Here is a 25,447-nt window from a genome sequence, read left to right as displayed (position 1 = left end):
CATCGTCTGGATCCCTGGCATAAAGATAGTTGTGAATATTGCTGAAGTCTGACTGAACAACCTGTGTTCATAAGGAATGGCATCAACGGCTTCTATTGATTTAGCTGAAAGGTAATTCTCCCTTCTTGTCCGATTGAGAAATCCAAATGATCTCCTCTTCCTCATATGAGCATCTGCTATTTGGAAATTCTCCAATGTTCTGGTCACTCTTTGGAATCACTAATGCTGGAACAAGAATCATCACTATGGAGCATGTCCCTCCCCAATCTTTGGGCAACTTCATATAGGCTCTGGATTCACAGGCCCAGTAGTGGTCCATTAGCATTACTGATCCATCCTTCATGCCTGGTACATCAAAAATTCGGCCACACTGATGATTTACTCCACCTTTCCTTGTGCCATTGTTTTGGAAACAGGGATGCACTTGCTAGAGGCACCATCTGCAATGGCCTTACTTCATCATCGACCCACGTCAGCAACTTCATAATGTTTGGCCAATGGTGCTTGCATTCATTCCCTGCAGTATCTATAACTGGCTCATAATATCCCAGTTAGTGCTAGCGCATTGCACACGGTCAGACCTTCCGCCCATCCTTCCGGAGTCAACACTACTCCTTTGATTTGCAGTTGTCCTCTTTCCTTACATCTTCGCATCTTCTTTATTCTTGCCTTGGCAATTTAGCATCTTGTTTTCTTCTTTTCCAATTCCTGCTTCATTTATTCCAGACTGTTCATATCTTATCACTAGATTCTGTTTCTGCCTTCTCTTGTCTTCAAGTCTTGCATACAATTATGTTCTCTTGGGGAGGTCTTCTCAGGCACCCATCTCAAGGATGCTGTTTGACCATGGAACTTTCCTCTTGTCTGGCAGAGTGCAATACGCATTAGGCAATGAGCTTCCCGTACTGCTACTTCTGTAGCTATGATTATCTTGGAAGTCCCCATAGCATAAGGTATGAGAGCACAAACATAGCAACTCTTTATTTAGACGTTCTTTCTCAAACCTTTTTAATGTGGGGCTACCACATGTGACCCAAATGCGCTGTGCTGTCTAGATCTCCATTTGCCCTCCCTCTTAATTTATCAACATGGAAACAACTCTAATGCAGCTCTGCTGTGGGGTAACACAAAATGTGCTGGCTTTTCAGTAGTAGACAACTCTACGCGAATTACTGGAGTGGGGAGAATGAAAGGGACTTCTGTTTTGCTTGGACCAATAAAGTAAAGAGTATGAACCAGAAGAACAAAGATAAATGCTGAGCATGCATATATTATACACCAGTATTAACCCACACCATTTATAAGTTTCTGGATGTTGAGTTAGCTCCTTTTCCCCAAACTGCACCATTCTCAATATTTCTCATTTTGCCTGTAAACTGTTTGAAGGAAGGAAAAACTCAATTACGGTAAATCTAGTAGCTGCAAGATGTCCTTGACTATTGCCCCAAGCAGCCTCCCAATCACAGGGCCATTATTAAAGGATCCTTCAAAAAAGTATGTATGTCAACATTACGCCCAACAGGAGCAGGATAAGCTCTGAGAATAAATATCAAAACAGCGAGGAGCCGCCTATAGGCATCGTCGTTTGTCAAAACACTAGACTCAGCCAAACAATTGGGTTGTAAAGAATGAATCAGAGTACTGTTCACGCTTCCATTTTCTTAGTAAATGTTGCAGTTTAAGCATATTCATAACATGTCAACAACTAAAGTTAATTTTCAAAGATTCCTGTGGTTCAAGAACCGAGTTTGTACTCCTGCTATAATATCTATAAAGTGTGTCCAGGGAGAACCACAGTCCATATGCAAATGTTCATTTATTTAATCAGCAACCATGTCATCCTCCTTCCGTGTCATCGATGGAGTCTACACACACAACTTCTTTTCTTGCTTGCGGGTCGATCAATAGAGGGGGGGAAACGGTCTCACCAGTGTAGAGCTTCAAGTCATTGAGATGCATCCAAGCTTGTTTTCCTTGGACCTTTACTGCTGAAGGAGTAACATCCTCGATCACAAATGGCCCATTGAACCTGGGCTCATGCCACTTCCTAGCAAAATTCCTTATTAAGACAGTCCCCAGTGAATAGTGTCGGTACTGGTAATAATTCTGCAGGTCTTGTCTTATGGTTTTCATCTGTGTTCCGAGACCGACCCCCCCCTGGCACTTGAATTGATCTGAAATTACATATACTAGCGGTCATACATATCAAATACACACAATGCATTTCCCAACATTTCTGTAGTCTTCTGGGCATCTTTTCTGCTACTCGATGGAGGCGTCAAGGCATTCTCATTAGCTTCGCTGTCCCTAGCTCATGGGGTGTGAGGTGGTGATCCAACCCAGGCTGATTCCACAATGCATATAAGGCTAGTGGCAGGCAATCTAGCCATTCCTTCTCAGTGACACTTCAGCTTGGCGATCCTTTCCTTAAAACCGTTGAGTCTCACATATCCAGTTAGTTTGCAGGTGATAAGCAGAAAAAAACTTGTGCTTAATACTCAAACAAATCTTTTCAAACACTTCATTAACAAAATGGGGCCCCTTTTCGAATCTCAGCACCTCTCACACACCATACTGGAAATACTTCTCGTACTAAAAACTTTGCTGTGCAAGTGGCATCAGGGTGTGTACACAGACCTGCTTCGATCCACCTGGAGAAGTGACACCACCACTGTCTTATACCTATATCCATTACATACTTGCAGCATATCAACATAGTCAATATGCTAAAGCTGAAAAGAACCATTTGGCCGAGGAATTACTCCTCTAATCGTTCGCAGTGTATGCCCAGCTGTAAACCTTTGACTTACGATGCAACATGTTTTAACAGATTTGGTATGAACCAGTCCTCTGCAACTGTTGCAAGACTTTCCCTAATTACATGCACAGGGTAGTGCAGTTGTTCAAGCACTACCTTTAACAACGCTACTGGCGTCACTGGCTTTCCAGTGCTATCCTGTCACCATAATGCTTCTGTTGGGGGGGGGGGGGGGGTGAAGACCTCCCCTTAGTTTCTAGAATTCCTGCTCTTCCCGTGGTGCACTGCCTTCGATTTCCATCAGCTGTGTTCTCGGTAAATGATTAAATCCTTTGTTTACCACCATAATCGTGACCATTTTCTCCTTAACATCTGGAGTATCAAAACTAGAAATATCTGCTGAATACGCAACCCTTTTGGCCTCTTTGTTTGCAGCTTAATTCCCGCAAGAGAAAATCTGTTCTCTTAGTATGCACATTTAACTATCGCTATGGCTACTGCGAGTTGTTGTGCCTTAATAAGCCTGTCCAATAAGGATGTGTGCTGCACTGGAGTGCTGTCTGCTCGGAGGAAGTCCATCCTTTTCCAACATGCTAGCCCTGCATAGACAGTTGACATCACAGATTTTTTTGAAGAACCATCAATAAAGAGAATCTCCACTCCTGACAATGCATTCTCTTTTACGCGCGGTATATCGTCATAAAACTCTTCGTAGCTCGCGCAATCATGCACATGCTTGCCCTCTGCCACAGGCTCAGCTACAAATGTGGCAGTGTTCACTATTTTACATCTGTCAATTTTAAATAGCTGGATTTGATATTACTACCGCATACACAGAAGCTCTCTCTGCGATGTCAATGTACCTGTGGGTTTCTCCAAAATGGCAAACAACGCATGCTCTACAAAAAGCGTGATAGAACAATCCATTACACTACTGGTAGATTTCTCAATTGCAAACACAGCTGCTGCCAATGACTGTTCGCAAGGAAAGTGTCCTTTCATAACTGGATCTAGAATCCCACTATAGTATGCCAGAGGTTTATACCCTAATTTAGTTCTTTGTGTAAGCACTGCTGTCATGAATAATAATAAGTAATATGCGCCGAGCTAGAAGTAGCAGTGCCTAACCCTTGCTGCCACAACCCCCAAAAACCTTTGCCCCGCTCCCATGTACCTCTGCTACCCTTGAGATATAACCAATCTGACTACTGCTCTAAACAAGTATGCCTTCAGCGTTTGCTCCTTTCATTAGCGGGGTGTTAGTGCTGATTAAAAAAGATTTTTTATCCTGAACAGGTTGCAGTCTTTGAGTTACATTAAAGTTAGTCTAAGAAATACAATGGGCTGCGGTCTGGGTAAAATCTAGGTAAATTCTTCATTATATGTGCAGGGGGTTAGCCAATGGTTAAATATCATTTACTCCAAGCTTCTCATTGTAGCTAAAGGACACCACTGTTTTGAGGACTTGTACAAGTTTCCAGGCTACAAACCATCCTCTTGTCCGACTCCAGGCTTTGAGAGCCTTAAACAGCTCAGGATTTCAGGATACCCCCAATTAATATTCATGCGAAAGTTTCATACAATGATCCTAAATGTATGCAAATGTGTGACCACTAATTTTGAGGGATATACTGAAAAACCAGTCAGGATTCTGGACTTCGAGGTCCAAGGTTGGACAGTCCTGCTCTTTATTCAAAAGATTCTGGACATTTTACGTCAATTACTCTACAAATGGGCAACCAAACATTTATGGCCCAATCTTGGAGATTAATGAAAAATGGAAGACCAAGCTAGAAACTGAAAAACATACATCCTATTGGAGTGTTTAATGGCCAGGACGATTTTAAACGGATCTAGCATGGAGCTACATTTTGTGATCATTTGCTGATATTTTAAATGATCTTACTTTGGAAAAGGACTAATTTGAGGCCATTGACGATGATTTAGCTATTAATATTATGCACTATCTTGGGATATTTTATTGATGATTAACATGAAATGACCATAGAATGTTTTACTATTTAACGGTTCTTCCAATATCTTAGGGAATGTCATCATTGTGGTCATAGGCTGCGCAACAGGGGGCGTGAAGTTAAGGTGGCTTTAGCTGAATGTCAGAGGTTTTGTTGTGTTAAGTTCTCAACTTAATATCCTGAAGTGTATTCCTGGAATTGCCAGTGTTTTGTTATTCCATACATTTTTAGAACGCTTCCAAAGCACTAGCCTGGTCTTTGGCCATGGTCCGTGTGCACGTCCTCCCGCTGTGCACACTGTCCATTTTAAAATGCTACCAGACCTCTAGCTATGGCTGGTGGGCACGGCCACTCTATATTTTAAAACACTTGCAACCCATCACTCAAAGACCTTCATCAATCACAAACTGATTTTGACCTGCTTCGACAGTGGTATTGTTATGCATAAGTTATTGCAGGCTTTGAGAACTCACATTTTAGGCAATGCACAGCGAGATTACATTATTTGTCAAGCACCGTGATCCAAGATGCTTGTTTTATGGCCAGTCTCTTGATGACTGTTGTGATACCTCGCACAACCCCAACTAACCACATTTAAGCAGCATGGAAACAGGAACAAAAATGACCCGTAGCAAGAATAGCATATGCCCTGGTACTTTCTGCCCCCTTAGTGAAAATCCAAAGATGGCATCCATGAATATATACACATTAAGTGAAAACATATCTTAAAGTGAAATATACAAATTTAGTTCATTTGACCTTCCACTTAAAAGAAAGTGCGCAAGACAAAATAGAATTGGACTTTTACAAAAGTCATTAACAGCAAAGAAATAATCCGAGAGTGAAAAGGTTCCAATAAATATGCTGGCAAAGTCTAAAAGATGCTCATCGTTTAAGTGCTTGTGGTCTTGTGGGTAAACTGCACTGTGAACATGACCACTTGAGTAAAACACTGGTAGCTAAATACTTGAACAAGCTTGCCAACCTCAAAAAACCCCATGTGTTGCGTCCGCCCACTGAAAAAAAGTTATGCTCATTTCACCCACGTGTCCTTTAATTGTGCCCTGAAAAACAGCCACAAGCAAGGGGGGGGATAACTTAACCAGTGTCCAGGATTACAAACTCTTGCCAGATCGTGGACAAATACACATGACTTACCTGCGCTCTCATCATTTCCCCTCCTCACCCACACATCTAGCTTTCAACAATACACATTCCATAGTGTCGCTCAAATATATCAATCCTTCTTGAACTAGGTTAGGCAAAATGCGTACAATTGTGCCATTATTCTCCCTCCCCACCCTTGACTGGCAAACTTCAAATATAATACAATTCAGCAAAAGGCAAACATATGGTCTCAGAGTCCAATAGTTTCAAGGACTGACCATAGCACGGTTAAACATTTTTTTAAACGTTATTTAGATGCCCATTCAGTCGCCCATCCATACAGTAACCGGGACTGACCCTGCTTTGCTTCAAAGCAAGGAATGGGCCGGCCCAATTCTCTAAGTGGTCTAGTAACTTTGGCTCATTTATCGGCCAACATGGCCTAAGGAGGCTGGCCCCTTCTTCACTTTGAAGTTCCCATAGTCACTACTGAACTACACATTGAGCTATCCGTAGTCTTTTATAGCCAGGAATATCAGAAAAATGGCAGAAAAATGAAAATGCTTTCCTGCCCCACCCCAGGCCCTCACAAAGCGCCTGCCCCACTCATCTGAGCCAATTCCCTCCACCACCAGATTGCGTACTCACCTCCCCTGCCCTCTCCCTTCCCCCATTAATACACTGTTTCTGTGATGCAATTTGCTTTGAGATGACAGCTATTCAAGGATATAGCCAAAGCTACAGAAAGCTTTGTGTTGCAAACTCAGTCCGTAGATCCTCTCCAACTTCCAAACTTCACTTGGTGCCCTCTAGCCACCCTGACCACCGCCCACCTCTAGCCTGATGGCCTTTGCATGTTTGAGCTATAAATCGCTTTTTTCCTGCCTTTTATTTTCCCATATCCTCGGCTATATCGTGGTTCTCTCACATCGAGAAAAACAAGATGACGACTTTTACAAATGTAAAAAACACATGGAAAAATCCCCAAGATATAGCAATCTATTTCTGATAAGGGGCACCCCCTTCTCTATCAAATATTTAAAAAACGACTGCATGTAAACCCCAAACCATGCATGGATTGAAAATGCTTAGTGCCCAAGTTGTTTCGACCTGGTCATAAATCCATCCAGCGGTTTGGGCAGTGCGCTTTGGCAAAAATTTACCTTGCTGGTCTATGTGACAATAAATGGGAAGTAAGCCGCACTTGAAGAAAAAATGTTTGTCTTCTTATTTTTTAACAAATCTGGTGGCGAGTACTTTCTGATCAGATCTGTTACTCTAATCAAACGTTAAGAGAATTTTGAGGGGTTCCTATGGGAGTCCGTCTCTCGTTAACTATAGAGCAGTGATTTTCAAACCAATGGATGGTAAACGTTGCATATTATCATAATGAACGAGTGACTAGTAGCTATGTAGGCTCCTATGCTCTAATGTTTTATGCATAACGTTATGTTGAAATGCATGAGCAATTTGTTTAGCATTTATGACAAAGAGGAAGATACAAATAGGACGTTGCATAGTGGCATAGGATATTTCAAGATCTCAGGCATACGATCCCACTCAGCCTTGGTATATTCATTGTCAGCAACAGCAATGTAGGACCAACGTTGCTATAAAGGACCCAGTAACACTGTTTGCGTTTAAAGCCGTTAAGGGTGAAATGCGTAGTTTTGCTTTTCTTTTTGCTGCCCACTCTGTCCACGCAAGATGAATTAATAAAGGGCTATTTTTGCAGCCAGGAGATCGAGTCTTTATTCTTTTCCACATTACAGCCGGAATGCCGCTGCATTTTGGACTGCTGGTCAGTACACACGTGTACACACACACGTGTACACACACACACACACACACACACACACACACGGTTTATGGAAAATGCAGCCTGTCTTGAGCCAATTACCAGAGCTCCCCTGGCGCTTGCTGCCCTGGCAAGGGCAGTGCAGGTCCCAGCTGGATCCATTGTGCCATCATTCGGAACGTAGAGGGTGCCAATGATGTCATCTACGTTCATCAGCGGATATATGTCCTTGGTTTCTGCAGGAGACAGCACATACGATTCCACCCCGTAGACATTTCCCAGCTGCAAGGGGCAGAAGAACAAGAAGGGGTCAGACCAGAGCCATCATCTCTGGCAAGAGCATCCCAAATTCACTTGTTAGAGCGATTCACGTCATTCAAATAGTCACAATTTAAAAAAACATTATCAAAAGAAAATAATGAAATCGAGGTTTTTCAATTGGCATTAGCACATACTGGTTTTGTTTTATGTAATTCACAGAAAATGGAAACCAAGTGTGGCAGAGGATCCTAAACATTCAAAAATGGCCCCATGTTCTGGAAGGTTTAGGTTCGCTGCAAAATCCAATTACTTAGTTGCGTAACTTGGGGATTAAGTAGTGGGAGACTTGGAGCACCCAAATAATAGTTGAGAAAGATGTACGGGTAGGAAGTTGCTTTGGAGAAGTGTGCAAGTAGGAGTATCACTGATTTTACAACACTGTACGGAAGACTATTTTTTGGTACCCTCAACCCGGCATCTTGCATCATCAGTTAAGTCACAAAAGAATATAACTGGATCTTGGGCTGTGGAAAAACTGCCCATCGTCTTCTTTATCAGTTTATCTATTGCCTGTGCGGCGTTACTTGTTCTTCAGAATCAGAAAAGTACTGGAAATAGTAAAAGTGCAAAATCTCAAATACTTTTAAAAAGGCTTGAGGTACCCAGGGGTCTCCTTAACTCCATTTCACAGCAAACTCATAATACGTGGAAGCCTGCAATATCCTCGTAAAAGCCTATACACACGTTTTATTACAGGCTAGCTGTGACATCACTAAGAAAATGGCATCACTACTGCTTTGTAATCAGTTTTACACTTCAGTTGTGACGTCAAGTGCCTGCTTCTCGAGGCAGCATAGAGCAGAACTCCTGCTACCACTGTCACACTGAAAGCAGTGACAAGCTTTTGAGATTCCTCTCTTGTGAAAGTTTTCTTGGACACCTTACAGCCATTAACTGATGTAAAACAAAGGATGTGATGGCTGGAAGGTTTGGAATGAATCCAATCCTCTGGCATTGCTCTGGGCAACTCTCCAGACCATAGTTGTACAGCCTGCCAAGCCATTACAAAAAGGGGAAAGACCATATGCAAGTCAGCATTGATCCCACCACAAAAGAGGCCGTCCAATCCGAAATGCTAGGTCACATCACTTCTGCACGAGACCACAAACATCCCAGATATGTTTCAGCCTCATTGGGCATCATCAGTGATGAGTAGTTTGGGTCTCTAGGGCCAGCAGGCTTGGGACCCACGTCTGGACATACCCGTCCGAGTGACTTATGCAAAACAAAAGGTGATGGCTGGAAGGTTTGTAATTAATCCCAACCTCTGGCATTGCTCTGGGAAATCCGCCAGATCGTTCTTCAGACTGCCAAGCCTAGCAGTTTCAGAAGGGCTGCTCCCACTGGTGGCAGTACCCAACTGATTTGCATATGGCTGGACCACTTTTGCAAATGGCAGGTAAAGGCTAAAAAACAGTGGTGTGGAAGGTTGCCCAGAGTAGTACAAGTGGTTCACATTAATTCCACCCATCACTTTCTTGGTTTCAGTTTGGCTCTGTATGTTAGAGCGGGTAAGCCAGACGTGAGTCCCTTGCTCGCTACGCCGTAGGGAACCAAGCTGCACCTCACTGATGAGGTCCAACAAGGCCAAAACGTGTCTGAGGTTGCTTGAGTTTCCATGCAGAGGGGATCCAGGCAGAGCTGCTCCCATTGATGGCACTACCCGACTGATTTGTATATGGCTTGAGCCCTTTTTGTAATGCTGCAGACTGGCTTTAAAAAATAAAATCTTTTTAAAATAAAAGTGCTGTGTCAGGTTGCCCAGAGCACTGCCAGTGGTTGAGATCAATTCAAAACCTTCAACAGACCACTTTGATTTCAGCCATTAACTGATGACAAACGGTCTATGGTAGCAGTAACATGATGTACATTCTTGCTCTCTTGTTAAAGAATAACGAAAATAGATGCTTTTTAAACTGCTTAAACTCTGCAATACATTCGAAGATTATATATATTTTAGCGAAACAGTTTCTAAAATTGATATGCATCATCCACTGGAAGCACTCTTAAATTGCAACAAGCAATAGGCCAGGTATTCAAGGGGATGGCCATGTATTATAAGGAATAAAATACCCTGTACCGTGGAAATTGCAAGTCACCTTGGGGTTCAGTGACCTTATATAGGAACGCAAACTTAAACCTTGTTCCCGTTTCTGGGACTTGCAATATATAACATACGGTAGTTGGTACATCATCCCAACGACTCATTAGCATTCTGAATCTTCTGTAATATTGGTTATGATATGGCATTTATAACGCACCTGTACACAAGTGTTTCAAGGCGCGACGAGGCAAGGGAGAAGGAACAGAGGTCAGACGGACAGTGATCTTACTAGACCAGGTGACACTGAGTGCAAGTGCAGGGAAAGGGGGAAGGGGAGAATTGCAGGGGGCGAGGGAGGGGGCAGAGCATAAGATAACAGTAACAAAATATGGATAAAATAAGAGAAAACATAATGCTGGTAGGTGGCTGTAGAAACAGTCCCTGAGTGCAGGGTTGCCAGGGAGCATCTGGCAGGGAGGGGACTTGGGCCCGAGGTTATCCAGGTAAACCAGTGCAGATTCAGTTTCAACAGGAGATCAGCAAGGGAGCAGAGGAGAGAAAGCAGAAGCAAAGAGGAAGGTCTTAAGGTGCTTCCGGAACCTGGGATGGTTCTCAAGTTTCAGAGAGGCAGGGAGGCTGTTCCAGAGGGAGGCCCCAGCAGAGGAAAGATCTTCCGCCAACTCGGTCTCATATCAATATTCAGGCTCTTGGAACAATACAAACTTCCTGGTTCTGTTGCTCATAAGGGACCACATCAAATATTTGTCATTCTGCCAAAATATAAATATATATATTTTTATTTTTTTTATTTGTTTACAAGGCGCAAGTGACTTTAGCCTCAATTTTGCTGCTGGCATAATAGAGAAAGGAGCAAGCAGGTCTAGCCCCAGTCCACAATAGCTATTCACCAAGTTTGTTGGGTGACATGAAAAGAAACACATTAAATATTTATTTTTATACTAGCTGCCGTTCTAGCATATCTTAAAGGTTAATTAAATATCATTGCACTTATTTATAGATTTCATTGTAAGCATCATTATCACATTATTCTCATATACAACAGTTAATGAGCCAAATGATCAAACTCTTGAGAGAGCAGCATATAGTTACCCGTGACTGAATACAGGTTTCGGAAGGGTACAGGCAGATTCCGTCAAAAGTCTGCCCCGGTGACTTATTAATGGTAATTGAAAAGGCTAAAACGTATAGTAAAGTATCTTCTTTTGAATTTGAAAGGCATAATTGTATCAGATGGAATGAGAGGTATGTGCAGTATAAGATTGGTATCCAAGTTCAATCTATCGATTAGACTGTCCTCTATGACGCATCTTTGTAGACGTGCAATTGTCAACCTTATTCCATTGCAGAATTCCCACTGCAGAGCCCCCGTGATGGCATAAGATTGCATAGTAGCATAATTACAGCACCTACTTTCAGGCATTCGTCCTACACCGTTTCGCTCTTTAGAGACTGAAATGTCGAGTCCAAAACAATGAACTGTTAATTGACACTGGAACTGCTGTGCCCTGTGTGAAGATAAGTGGGGTTGGAAAGAAATAACTTGAAATCTTTGGAATGGTTGCGCTAGTGGAAGATGAAGGTGGCCGCGTAGAATCGTGCTCATTCAGTTTGTTAAAACGATAGCTGTTGAAGTAAGTAGAAGGGCACACAGAAGTGTAGTTTGCCATTTGGACAGCAGAGGGCACCCAACACTGATAAATTGCATCAGCGGAGCACGGAAACATACCCAAGTAGATATATATATAGAGGGAGAGATAGGTTATGTATCAAGGATAATAAAACAAATTAAGTTTTGCGCCTGTGCAAAGGTTTTTAGAACATATTTATTGTTTGTGGAATTCTGTAGTATCTAATCAGATGTTACATTTTTCATCTCTGGTGCAAATATTCTGGCTAGAGGTTTGACTTTGCAGTCATCTCTTTACTAGTCACATGAAAGCTATGCCAGGTTTCTAATGGAACACATTATACTGCATCGCCAATTGACTAACTTCCGATATTGGTTCTTGTCACACTGCCATTTTCTAAACAGTTGTACAGAGCCTGGAGTTTAAAGCCATATTCATCTATTGGTACACTGGGCCTTACTGTTCATGCTGTCAAAGGTTTCAGTATTTACACCCTCTCATTTAGTTGGTCTGTCACGTTACCGCCTTGGTAAAAGAATTGTGGGAGTCAGCGTTTCCTTTGAAAATTCCAGTTACCGTTTGAATTAGGACACAAGTAGAGCATATTAAGATGAAGAGTTGCACAGATTAGACAACTGGACAGAGTCCATGGATTTTGTGATGTAAACCTACAAAAGGCTCTTGCACAACTCTGCAATTCATATAGCATGATTTTCATAATCTACCTTTTCCCCACCCAATATTTCTCAGACATGGCCCAGCCTTTGCCAGCATACACAACGGGTCAAGTCTTTAATAAATAACGATATGTTATTCTAGTGTTGCATGCCCAGTTCATCCCACTTCCAAGTGCTCTAATAGGTGTTAAACAATTTTCTGGAATTCAATGTAGTGACTTTGGAAGGATGAAGGACTAGTTGGCCCTGCTCTGAGCCTGGACTACAGGTCCCATGATTTATTAATCTCTTGTTCACAAGGATTGGGTAACCGTACATTAATGATTCCTGTCCTCCCTCGTGGAACCTAAACTGTAGGTCCCAATATACATTAGTCTGGCTTCTGACGAGAATGTTTTTACTTGGACTAGTTCAGCTTTATATTGGACCAAGGCCCTTGAACTACAGGTCCCCAACAAGCATCAGTCTTGCTTCTAGGGATTTGCCGACTTGCACCTGTGAGTTAATGTTTCAGAACCTGGACTACCCCCCGTGGCTTTGATTTATTTAGCAAGGTTACAGTCCATCACCTGCCTGGTGAACTATTTCTGGTCAATATGTTACTGCTCAATCCAATCCCTAGACCGCACAATACAAGCTCTCAAGCATGGGATTCCAAAGTGTTTTATGGGTTCTGCTCATCTGCTTGGGCACTCTGCTACAGTTCCACTGGATAAAGAATTTGTCAGTGTTGAGATGCCTGACTCTAGGCTTGAAATATCCTTCTAGTTGAGTGCAGTCCTATACACAGCTTTACCCTAAATCCTAGATTGTTAGCCAACATTCATTCACTCATGGCTTCCCTTCAGTCTTGCATCAACTTCCCACGGTACACAGCATTTCATGCTCTGGAGTGGTGCACTACAGTCCCTTGGCTCACACGCCTTCTCCGGTTACTCTCCGGACTCTGCCCCACTTTCTATTGGCCCCATGTAAGGAAGGCATGGTATCAACAGTAAGACATATTCTTCTCAAACGGCCAAAACCATGTTCTAATGGATCAAAAACACTCCTTACCACATGGATAAGATTGGTAGTATATATAAAAGAAGGTGTAAACACCACACAATATATCCACAGGAATGACCAACACACGAAAATCCGTATATTGCCAACTTTACTTCTTAAAACATATATTTATTTAATTATAACTCTTAAAATGATCATGTTATTTAAAATTCATAATCCAACACACAAGATATAAAACATATAAAAAGACTATTCTTCACAAAACACATGACAATCCCAAAAATCGGGTTGATTCTACTAATTTTTACATTGGCTCCGTGTGGAGCTCCACACTGGAGACATTTCTCTTTTTAATATAGGTATTATTGGTACTTTCTCAATAAACCAACTTGTACAAGTTTCTGTCCTAAAAGCACATATTAATGTGGGACATTCATCAGGGGTAAAATGATGCGTTTGTATCTCAAAGGTGATGGTATTTCCTTCCTATCACTTTCTTGTAGCCATGGAATTTTTAAAAATGGACACCTGTGGAATAAAAACAACGTATATTACTAGATTGTATGGATGTTTTGTGTCTTGTTAAGTAGACTACAAACATAATCACCCTGATCCAAAAAGGGCGTTTGGTATATATCTTTATTTACATACCTTCTAGACTGTGGTAATAACTTCCACAACACATTACCAAATCTTTAATTTTGGTAACAAGCGACTTCCAAATGATTACAGAAGGTCACTCACAAACTTCCTCTTGAGTTCTATAAAAAGAAACACATACAGAGAATACATGATCTCATTTTCAACTAGAGTGAGGCCCTTACATGGTCCTATATCTTTCAACACCCAAACCTTACTTACAGAACTTTCATATAAGCCAGGGTTCCGGGTTAGAATATGCCTCCAACTTGATAGATGATAGATTGAAGCGGCGAGGACAAATCTCCCTATGGAGTCAAAAAAATGGGTTTTCGGTCTCAAAATCAATGGACTCCACTTTCTACCTAATGCCACAACCACTTGTTTCTGAAAACTTTTTTTCAAGATCCCACTATATAAGGGTACTTCATTAGGGAGTAGAATTTCACCCAGACCCTCAAAACTCTAGGGTTGCGGCAAATAATTAGAATACAGATTTTCTTACAGAGAGAGTACTAAAAGAAGTAAATTGTATATCTATGCTGGAAGCAAGCATATATACTCCCTCTTACCTTAAGAAAGAGACCGGATATGGCCACTAAACAGGTTCCAGGTACGTGTGTGCCAATTGCACAAGCAGCGAATGCGCTTTTAAATTCATTCATGTGACTCGGTCGCATTACGCGAGACGTAAGGACGTCACGCGTCAGGAAATCGCGTGATGACGTCATCACATGTCGCGCGCCGTTGGAACCGCGTCTGACATCGTATATGAAACAAAGAACAAAAAGCCAGAGGCATTGGAGAGGGGCGGGGTGAAACTCACCCTCTACTACCCAAGCCTACTGGGATATGTAGTCTGGATGAGACGGGTCGTACGGCAAACGGGATAATCTCACTAACAATGACCCGTGGAAGCCAAGAAAAATGACAAAGTATTATCACGGTACGCTTTGATCAAGTTAGTAAAAAATAGCAGAATAGCCATGACTTTTTCAAAGGTGCAGTCTAAACATCTCTTCAACCCCTTGTTTCAGCATCTAATGATGATGGAAAACATACATTGTTTTACACAGTGGTGATGTTACTGTAATATTAAATCGAATTTTGTATCATCACTGTGAGAATCAGGAAACATAGATCATATACCCTTAGGGATTAGAGGACTTCCTTCCACCAATACATCTATATGTACAATTGTGAATAAAAACTAATAACAAGAATGACTGTATAAAAACAATATCCCTTATGCATTATGCCACTCTATGTTTGTTTAGACCCCGAATATGGCTCTTTGTTTGGAAAATTAATTTTTGCTCCAGAGTTAAAAGCTTCTTGTTGATCAAATCTTGTGTTTTGCCTTTTATATATGTTTCAAAATTGTCCAATTAAAGTCTGTACTTTTATGATTTTTTTCCAAAAAATGCTTGAAGAGTGGTGCTTGTTCTTCCTTGTTCTTAATGCAACTCTTATGCTCAGTCATTCTTATTTTACATTTCCGACTAGTTTTACCAATATAGATGTATTGGCACGGGCATTTAATAGCATATACAACATTCTCTGTATTACAGTTTGTATGCTCAGTAATATTCCATTCTTTTTTGAGACCTAAATCTACTTGGACTGTTTTTGTAGTCTGTGCACACATGCTGCATTTGCCGCATGGATGGTGTCCTACTACAAGAGGTAAATTCCACAGTCTTGTCTGTTGGGTTTCTCCGTTTCCATTGTTTCCAATGTCGTTCCTCATCACTGAATTGCGTATCGTAGTGCTTTTCTTGAACGCCACTAGTGGTTTCACACTCTCCTTTAACATCACCTTCTTCCAATTTTTGTTAATGATGCCTTTGATCTTATAGGATAAATTACTGAAAGTATTTACAAACACTAAGGGACTCTCCTTACGTGTCCTATTCTGGTGTAATTGGTGGTCCAATAGGGCTTCTCTGTTATTGAATGCCCTCTTAGCTGCGTCTTTAACTAGACGTTTAGGGTATCCTCGATTTGTCAGCTTCGTAATCAATTTGTTGGCACCTTCCTCATATGACTCTCTTGTACTACTGTTTCTCTTGATACGAAGAAATTGACCAAAAGGTAAATTATTCTTCACATGTTGGGCATGGTGACTAGAAAAATGAAGGAGTGCATTTCTATCTGTTTCTTTGTTATAAGGTTTTATCAATAGGGTACCCTGATGATGGTATATCGAAATGTCTAAAAAATTAATCATGTCGTTACTCATATTCATTGTAAATTTAAGGTACCTATTTTGTGTGTTGAGCCATTTGTTGAATTCATTGGCCTCTTCTACACTGCCCTTCCAAATGACGAAGATGTCATCTATATACCGCAGCCAACACACTATGTTGTCTTGAAACGGGTTAAGACTGCGATATGATAGTTTCTTCGAACATATTGACGTATAAATTTGCTACATTTGGTGCCATTGCTGCACCCATGGCCGTCCCTTCAATTTGGACATAAAACTGTCCCATAAATCGAAAAAAATTGTTCGTCAGAGCCATCTCCGTACACCATTTTATAAAAGAATTGGAGACTGGGTGGTCATCTTCTCTTTTGAGGAGGGTTTCTTCTACAACCTCAACGGTTGCCCGTTGGGGTATGTTGGTATATAGAGCCTGCATGTCCAGACATAATAATAGATTAATATCTGGATCAAACTGGCTACCCTCAATTCTCATTATGGCGTCAGTGGTATCTTTCACATAGCTTTTCATGCTCGGTATGAACGGGCGGAGATAGCAATCTACGTATTTGGACAACGGTTCCAACAGCAAATCGATTCCAGAGACTATTGGTCTTCCGGGGGGGTTCCTTAAGTTTTTATGGATCTTGGGGAGTATATAGAAGATCGGAATTCTACCATTCTCTCTCACAAGATATTCTCCTTCTTGTTTGCTAATGAGTTTTAAGTCCACTGCTTTGGTCACTTTATCTCTAATGTTCATAAGTAACTCATTACTTGGATCCTTATCTATTTTCTTGTAGTGATTGGTATTGGATAGTAGATTCAAACATTTTTCCACATATTGGGTTCTATCCAAAACTACTATTGCACCACCTTTGTCAGCTTGTCGAATGATGATATTAGGATTGGACCCTAAAGATTTTAAAGTACTCTGTTCATTTTTTACTAAGGTTGGAATGGCTGGGAATGCCCATGGATTCAAGTGCTCTTAAATCTTCCAATACCTTCTTTTCAAATACAATAGATTCAGGGGAATAAGAAGAGGGAGGGGCACAGAAAATAGAAGGGTTTCTAAGGCCACTACAATTATTTGCACCATTAAAAGAGTTATTTTCAAAAAATTCCTTGAGGTGGACTTCTCATAAATTGTTGAAACTCCACTCTAAACTCAAAAGGATTGTGATGTTTAGATATCACATAATGTAAACCTTTATTCAACACAAATTTTTCATGTTCAGTTAAAATGGCAGCAGAGAGATTAACTACCAACCCCTGTGACTCCGGGTCTGCATCCGGCCTGGGGCCCATTGTCTTTGTCCGTTGCCTCTTTCTAAAAAAGGCTGCCGTTGACCATTTCTACCTTGATTGTTTCCCCTTGCACCTCTTCCTCCGTTAGATCTATTCTCGCTTTCCTTGCTATTACCACTCGATCCTGTTCTGCTATACTCATCATTATCATCAGATCCTGCACTCGAGCTATATGAAGTATTTCTAAAAACGCACTCTACGATTTTGCTGTTGATTGGCATTTTGCCCAGGTTTTGGGTCTCGCGTAATGCGACCGAGTCACATGAATGAATTTAAAAGCGCATTCGCTGCTTGTGCAATTGGCAGACACGTACCTGGAACCTGTTTAGTGGCCATATCTGGTCTCTTGCTTAAGGTAAGAGGGAGTATATATACTTGCTTCCAGCATAGATATACAATTTACTTCTTTTAGTACTCTCTCTGTAAGAAAATCTGTATTCTAATTATTTGCCGCAACCCTAGAGTTTTGAGGGTCTGGGTGAAATTCTACTCCCTAATGAAGTACCCTTATATAGTGGGATCTTGAAAAAACGTTTTCAGAAACAAGTGGTTGTGGCATTAGGTAGAAAGTGGAGTCCACTGATTTTGAGACCGAAAACCCATTTTTTTGACTCCATAGGGAGATTTGTCCTCGCCGCTTAAATCTATCATCTATCAAGTTGGAGGCATATTCTAACCCGGAACCCTGCTTTATATGAAAGTTCTGTAAGTAAGGTTTGGGTGTTGAAAGATATAGGACCATGTAAGGGCCTCACTCTAGTTGAAAATGAGATCATGTATTCTCTGTATGTGTTTCTTTTTATAGAACTCAAGAGGAAGTTTGTGAGCGACCTTCTGTAATCATTTGGAAGTCGCTTGTTACCAAATTAAAGATTTGGTGATGTGTTGTGAAAGTTATTACCACAGTCTAGAAGGTATGTAAATAAAGATATATACCAAACACCCTTTTTGGATCAGGGTGATTATGTTTGTAGTCTACTTAACAAGACACAAAACATCCATACAATCTAGTAATATACGTTGTTTTTATTCCACAGGTGTCCATTTTTAGAAACTCCATGGCTACAAGAAAGTGATAGGAAGGAAATACCATCACCTTTGAGATACAAACACATATCATTTTACCCCTGATGAATGTCCCACATTAATATGTGCTTTTAGGACAGAAACTTGCACAAGTTGGGTTATTGAGAAAGTACCAATAATACCTATATAAAAAAAAGAAATTTCTCCAGTGTGGAGCTCCACACGGAGCCAATGTAAAAATTAGTAGAATCAACCCGATTTTTGGGATTGTCATGTGTTTTGTGAAGTATAGTCTTTTTATATGTTTTATATCTTGTGTTGGATTATGAATTTTATGTAACATTATCATTTTAAGAGTGTTATAATTAAATAAATATATGTTTTAAGAAGTAAAGTTGGCAATATACGGATTTTCGTGTGTTGGTCATTCCTGTGGATATATTGTGTGGTGTTTACACCTTCTTTTATATATACTACCAATCAACAGTAAGACAGACACGTGACCACAGTTCAAGGGTGTTCATTGAACTGTACACATGGTTGAAAAACACCCATCTAATCCTAAATCTAAAGATGTGAGCAAGCTACACACATCAAATAATAAATCACAGTCCTAGGGGTGTCTTGTCAAAATAAAAAGGCCTATATTAATAAACCTATTGCCAATCATTACCCCCAAATACAGATAGTGTGGGAACAACGTTACGAAAAAAGTGTTCACAAAATGATGTGTCAGAATGTTGAGGACATTGGCCTCTCTGCCCCACGTTTTCAGCACAGGATCGAGCTTAGTACAGTCTCCGGCTTCTCTTGCACAAAGATGCAGTTCAATCATTAGCATCAGGGCCTTCTGCGCACAAGTCTCTTTATCCAAAACAAGGTTTCTTAATTCAGAGGGTCTGATGCAAGAAATGAATCGATAAGCTCTTTTCTTCTTTCAGGTTTTCACAAACACTCAATTTCATGGGCGATTCACTATTCACCGCGGATCCCCTCAGCCGGGCTCCGATCCTCTTTCAACTCAATGTTTGTACAATATTCCTTCTCGAGTGACTCACGGTTCACCCTGGATCCACCTGAGCCGGGCTCATATCCTTTTTTAACACAGTCTACCTCGGCCACGTTCAGACCAATTTCAACTTCAACACTCTTCACAGTCTTACTATCGAAGACTTTCTAATGTGCCCTGGGTTTTGCTTGACACACGGCAGGATCACTTCAATTTCACAATTTCTTTTCTTGTAATATTTGCCACCTCTCAGTTGGATACCTAACAGACTTCAAATGAGCACCCACGTGGCGCCAGACCCCTCGGTCTACGGTATCGTATCTTGGCTTCAAAGTTGAAATCACCCATCTGCTGTTTAGTAACGTTCACGTCACTGGCCACATGCGCTTCATAGACTGGTCTCTTCAGTTTTCACTATACAATGTTGCTGCATGCAACCTTGGCTTCAACACAGACCGGTCTGGTATCAGTCTCGCCAACTCACCGGCCGTGCTGACTTCACTGGCGCCACTTTGTTGTAGGAGCCAAGGATAGTATCACAGTGGAGAACCAATCTCCCTGCCTTGACTATTGACGCGGGAGAGCCCCAGGTACCCCCGACACACAATGCAGGTTTCTTCAGCATTGATCTCAGGAAAGGTTCACGAAAGTAATTGTCTCTCGCTGAAAAGGTCAAGGGCACTTCCTTCCTTGCAACCTTCTCGGTCATGCCATCTTTCACCTTGTATTAAACTGCCATCTTGGAACTGCTGCTTCCTCATGTGCTTTGCCTTTCTCAGAGTGTGCTTTTATACTCTGCCTTTTATCCGTGTGGGAAAGTGCGATGAAGTCAGGTGTGTGTAATGATCAGTAATTGCCTGACCATTGTATTGGGACAGGTCAAGTATACGGCTCGGGTGTTAGTTTTCTCTCACAGTGAGCTGTCCATGAGAAAGTGTTCATGTCGGGAAAGGGGGGGGAGCTGCGCTCCTAAGTATCCTAGCTGGTAGGATGGGGTAACGGTATTACAGGGAAGGGGATAATGCGTCTCGCAGTCCCACTTCCACTCCCCGAGGACCTCTGATCCTCCCGCATGGGTCCACCCCCAGGAACTGGATCCAAAAGCAATGACAGTGTCCTGGCCACCTGGATGACAGATCCCCCCGTGGACTAGCGGGTGAGACACCTTCAAGTTTCTCACATCCTATCTGTAATAACATTTTTCTTTTTTTTTTTTTTTAAAGTGCAACTTAATGTGGCACACAACATAAAAATGAACACATGAAAGCATTTTGCATCACCCACGTCCAATAACATCGAGAGCACCATTTGCCAAAACCATGCTTTTGTAATACTTGTGCTGCTGTATGGACCGCTTCAGATTGGCAGGTGGCCAGCAGGCATGTTAAAGAGAGCTACGGCTGCATTCAGAAATCAAAGCTACCTGTAGCAGAAGAATGGAAGAGGTTTACAAATCTTGCATACAAGAGTAAGTTCTCAAGGTTAGGAGGAAACAAATTTACCCAAAATGCCACTCAAATGGAGCAAGAGCCCCCACTGAAGATAATCTTGTGTCTTTGCAATCCACGCAAGAATCATTGAGATGCAAATTAAAGCGAATGGAATCAAAATATTCTTGAAATTCAACTAGTTAGACCAGGTTATTTCAATCATGGATTAGAAAACACACCTATCAACTCCAAACGGCACAGGCACCAAGGTTTGTAATCTTAGAAAGTCCCTTTGAGTCAAGCGATTGACATGCATTTAGCATTTATCTAGACATGGTGTTGAATAGCCTCAGGTACACCAGTTTGCATGATGAAGGTAGTTTAATAACTTTCAGAAAAATTAACCCCATTTACCCCATTGCCTTGCAGTAAAGTTTACGCACTCACAACATCATTTAAGTTCAGTAAGAAATGTGAGGTTGAGCACTTGCTTAAAATGCATGGTATTAGAGAGGATCTCGTTGGCATCAGATTTTCACTTTGCATCTCTTTTTGTGATAGTTTTCCTCTCTCGTAAAGCACCCAGTAACATCACACCCTGGAAGAGCATGAATGCCTAGTAACGACTGCAATTTTGTAGGCCCCAAGCAGGAACACACATGTGGATTTATTAATCTTCCATTCATTCCAACTCCTGTAACAAAATATGCTGTCAGATGGGAAAACACAGCAACCACCACAGTGAAAGGACAAAAACATCAGTATCAGGTGACAACACATGGAGGATAGTAGCAAAACGACGCAATAGATAAAGAGTGAAGAATTATTGTGGAGTCTGCCTCCTCATGTATGCTCTCAATGTCTCCAACATCATTTCCATCTGATGAATTGGCTCAATTTCGTCAACTGGCTACCCCCTTCTTTATCCTCTGTGCATGCAGAATTTCATTAAGAGCTAACCTGTTAACTTGTCTTTAGTTTTAGAATGCAATAGGAGGGTTTTCAGGGAAAATGTTTCAATATTTGTAGAATCTGTGATTATGTACTCAGCAGGTGTTGCTTTTCCTTTGCATGGAGTTCTTGAGTGAATTTTCTATGTAGGTATCAAATACTAAATGCGTTTCAGCATACTTCAAGCAGATGGGCTCCATTTTCATTTCCTGTTGAATTCAATTGCAAGTTCATAGCATGTCTTGACAAATGGCTGTTTCGGTATAAAGTCCATATAGCGAAATAACTTATTTTGAGTGCATTTTCACAGAAATATATTTAGTGAATCACTCATCAAATAAACCATATATTGATTTTTATATATAAAAAAGCTATGTTTAATAATGTAACACTCAAATGTTAAATACATTATTTCATGTGAATATCTTTTGACCACCTCGGGTCGCTGTTTTGGCCATTTTCATTTTTTTTCATAGACTTGTATTGAAGTTCATACATGTAGGCCATTTTGGATTTCCTCCTTTCCCAGTTTGGCCGTGTTCCTTGAGTTTCCGTTATGGTTTTTTCGTTTGTTTTCCTTCATTTTTTTTGTTGGATTTGTATGGATTTTTCCCCTGGATTTCTGCTAGATCGTGGATGTGGATTTCTTGCTGGAATCACGATTTCTGTGGATTTTTTTCTGGTTCTACTGGACTATTTTGGGGATTGTTTTTATGGTTCTCTCATTGGGATTTCTTCTGTTCCATTTTCATGGATGTGGATTTCATGTTGGATTCCTTCATTTGGAGGATTTATCTTTGGATTTCTTATGGATTTTTCCCGGTTCACCTGGACTATTCATTTATTATTATTTTTTTAAATGGTGTGTTCCCTGGATATTTGGATTTATTGGCATTTTGGATTCCCATGGATGTGTCTTTATTATTGGCTTCCTCCATTTTGCAATTTAACACTTTATGTTGAAGGCTCTGTTGAAGGCTCTGTATGTGCAACTATATCATTTTCTCTTGTTTTTCGCATGATGAAACGCATTCTTTTAGTCTGTTGGGTATCTTGATCATTTTTCCGTTGCATTTGTGTTTTTTCACATACCTTTACTTGCGCAATTGCATTTTTTGGTGACTTTATTCTCTTTTTATAGTGGTCTACTAAAGCTCCATAAGCTTGGATTGTACGTTTTAAAAGATTGTCTCAACCCACTATGCCAACCTTATAATGTATTGTTTGTTTTCGCAATACAGCATTGTAACAATTCAAAATGGGTTCTTTCTCAGACCTCTCAATGTATCATTGATTGCGTGATCTTTTCAGTAAAAGAGATCAGTATAAGCACTTTTCTTTTCATGAATACAAATTCGGTAAATCATTTTTTGGTGAAAAGTAATTTAGGTGAAACATGGATTTGGTCTATATTTTTTGATATGAAGACATGTAACCGGCGGTTTCTGCAGTGCTTGTAATTCTGCTGTTTTGTCAATTACAGTTGCTGAACAAGTTGGCGCTGGTACAGATAATCTGTCCTAAGTAAAAAATGAAGAGACTGTCATGTTCCTAGAAACCTCTGCATGTTGTTCCTCTTTCAGCATCTTCTTTGGCTCGATTTACTTTGCAGCTAAAATCCTTGTACCATCTAAGCTAAATATTGCAAGAGGTACTGCAGAGAGTTCATATTTACTCAAGCATTCCTGTAGATCAATGCCAGTTCAACTTCATGAAGCAATCAGAAAACATGTGAAAAAGGACAATCTGCCTTCAACTGCACAATGGTGTCTGATACGTTGGTCTTAAATTTGTGACCACTTTTACACAACTGGAGGTTCTCCTTCATTGGTGCCAACAATATCCGATTCAATCCGGTCTTCTTTAAAGCCGTTGTAAATGTGGCAAACCTTTTTGTCATTCTTGATGTGTCCTTCTGAATTATTTCGAGATCTTGAGTTCTTTTCCATTATAATTCACAGGATTAGTCAATGTCATGATCGAGTTGTAGATCTGTTGAACATCTTCCTTTGGCATTTTGCTTTGGATGCATTTAGGTGGTGATGTTTTGACCGTTCATAATCAGAGTCATACAAATTGTTTTTGCTTCTGTAGACAACTTTGACAGCTCATGAGAGGCTAAAAAGAGCCGTTTTCTTTTGAGTAATATTAAATCACACCAACTAGTACTTTCAAGTGACCGGTTTTGGTGTTCCAGGGCTTCATCTGAACCTAAAGCACAAAAGGGTACCTTTGTCTTGCTTAGTACCCAATTGCCTTTCTGAAATTCACTCCACAAGTCTTGGTGTCTGCGTTCAAGCAGTTTCATTTCTGCTAAGTGCCATGCTACATACTTCCATAGTTTATCAAATCGACGACATAAATTGTACTTAACCAAATGATACATGCTGCAAATCCCAGTTTTCAATTAGAACAGATCTAATAAATAAAAGCATTGGGTCCACCATATACATGTACTGAAGAGCAACACAAAGTGTTGGTTTTCTTGTGTTTCTTTAGCCTCAAATGCTTCCATTTTGGCCAACACATTCAAAATTTGTCAGAACTGTCACAACATAATTAGGGACTCATTTTGTTTCTTGGGAATCATCCACTTGTAAGCTTTTAAGTAACTTACTAAGATCAGGTTCCATCCTTTCCTGGATTTCAACATGCTCTTCGTAGAATTCATTGATGAGTGCTAGCCTTAGTGACATGTGTGCTTAAACTGCTCTTCTTACGCACTTCCCCGATATAATCTTCTACACATTTGCATCATAAAGTACAGTTAAGGTGGCCTCATTGCCTGTACCATCCAAGAAAGAACCAATAGCTCGAAGCATCGTCATGATCATAGGTAGCTCACCTGGTCCAAGCATCTAGTTCTTTTAGCCACATCCAATTTTACAGGCGGCTTGTAAAAGACAAGATCCAATGTTAAAACAGTTTTTGATTCTGGGGTGACAGATGTTATTTTCTCCAACTTCTTCATGAATGTGAGCTGCGTTTCTGTGCTGGTTGGCCTGGTATATAGGATGGGAGTACAAAGACTCTAGCTTCTTTAGTTGGATGATCATATCATGGAATTTTAAGCTGACTTAGTAGGAACTGCATTTAGTGGTTCTGACAGTCTCACATTAATCATTCTCGGTTTCTTCAGAGAGATTACAGTGCGTTTCTTGCCACTCAAAACATTCTTGAAAAGTGTAGAGAAGGAGCCAAGTACCCCCCACCCCTTCAAGCAATGCTCCCATGTGGTCTATATGCTGGGAACCATAGTGTGAAACAAGAGCAGCGCCAGTGAAAATTCCAAAACAAAGTAGAATCCTGGAGCCAAGGTTCCCATTGAGAAAACCATACCTGCATACAAGACCATATGATGGCCATTTGAATGAAATCCCGGAAGAAGTGGGAAGACTGAGCAAAAGAGAAGATTGGTGACGTCACACTAAGCAGAGATGTTTCACCAAGAAGAGATGCAGAGACAAGAGAACAAACATTCTCTAGACATTAAGTATCAAAGATGAGCAGCATTTTCGGGCTCAGGATGAAGATGCTTAT

General features: G+C 40.9%; 1 protein-coding gene across 5 annotated transcripts in view; it reads right to left on the bottom strand.

The window, feature by feature from the left end:
* The window catches only part of SARDH (sarcosine dehydrogenase), a 1,294,294-nt gene that overhangs the window by 1,111,192 nt on the left and 157,655 nt on the right, over nt 1-25,447 (bottom strand). For all 5 annotated transcript variants that reach the window (XM_069609627.1, XM_069609628.1, XM_069609625.1 and 2 more), the window contains exon 4: nt 7,739-7,918. In XM_069609627.1, coding sequence (XP_069465728.1) covers nt 7,739-7,918 — 180 coding nt within the window. The remainder of the gene's footprint in view (nt 1-7,738; nt 7,919-25,447) is intronic.

Source organism: Ambystoma mexicanum, chromosome 8, assembly GCF_040938575.1.
Source record: "Ambystoma mexicanum isolate Mex_15411 chromosome 8, UKY_AmexF1_1, whole genome shotgun sequence".
Taxonomy (NCBI): Eukaryota; Metazoa; Chordata; class Amphibia; order Caudata; family Ambystomatidae; genus Ambystoma; species Ambystoma mexicanum.
The sequence above is the reverse complement of the archived record's forward strand: the minus strand, read 5'-3'. Positions and strand labels throughout refer to the sequence as shown.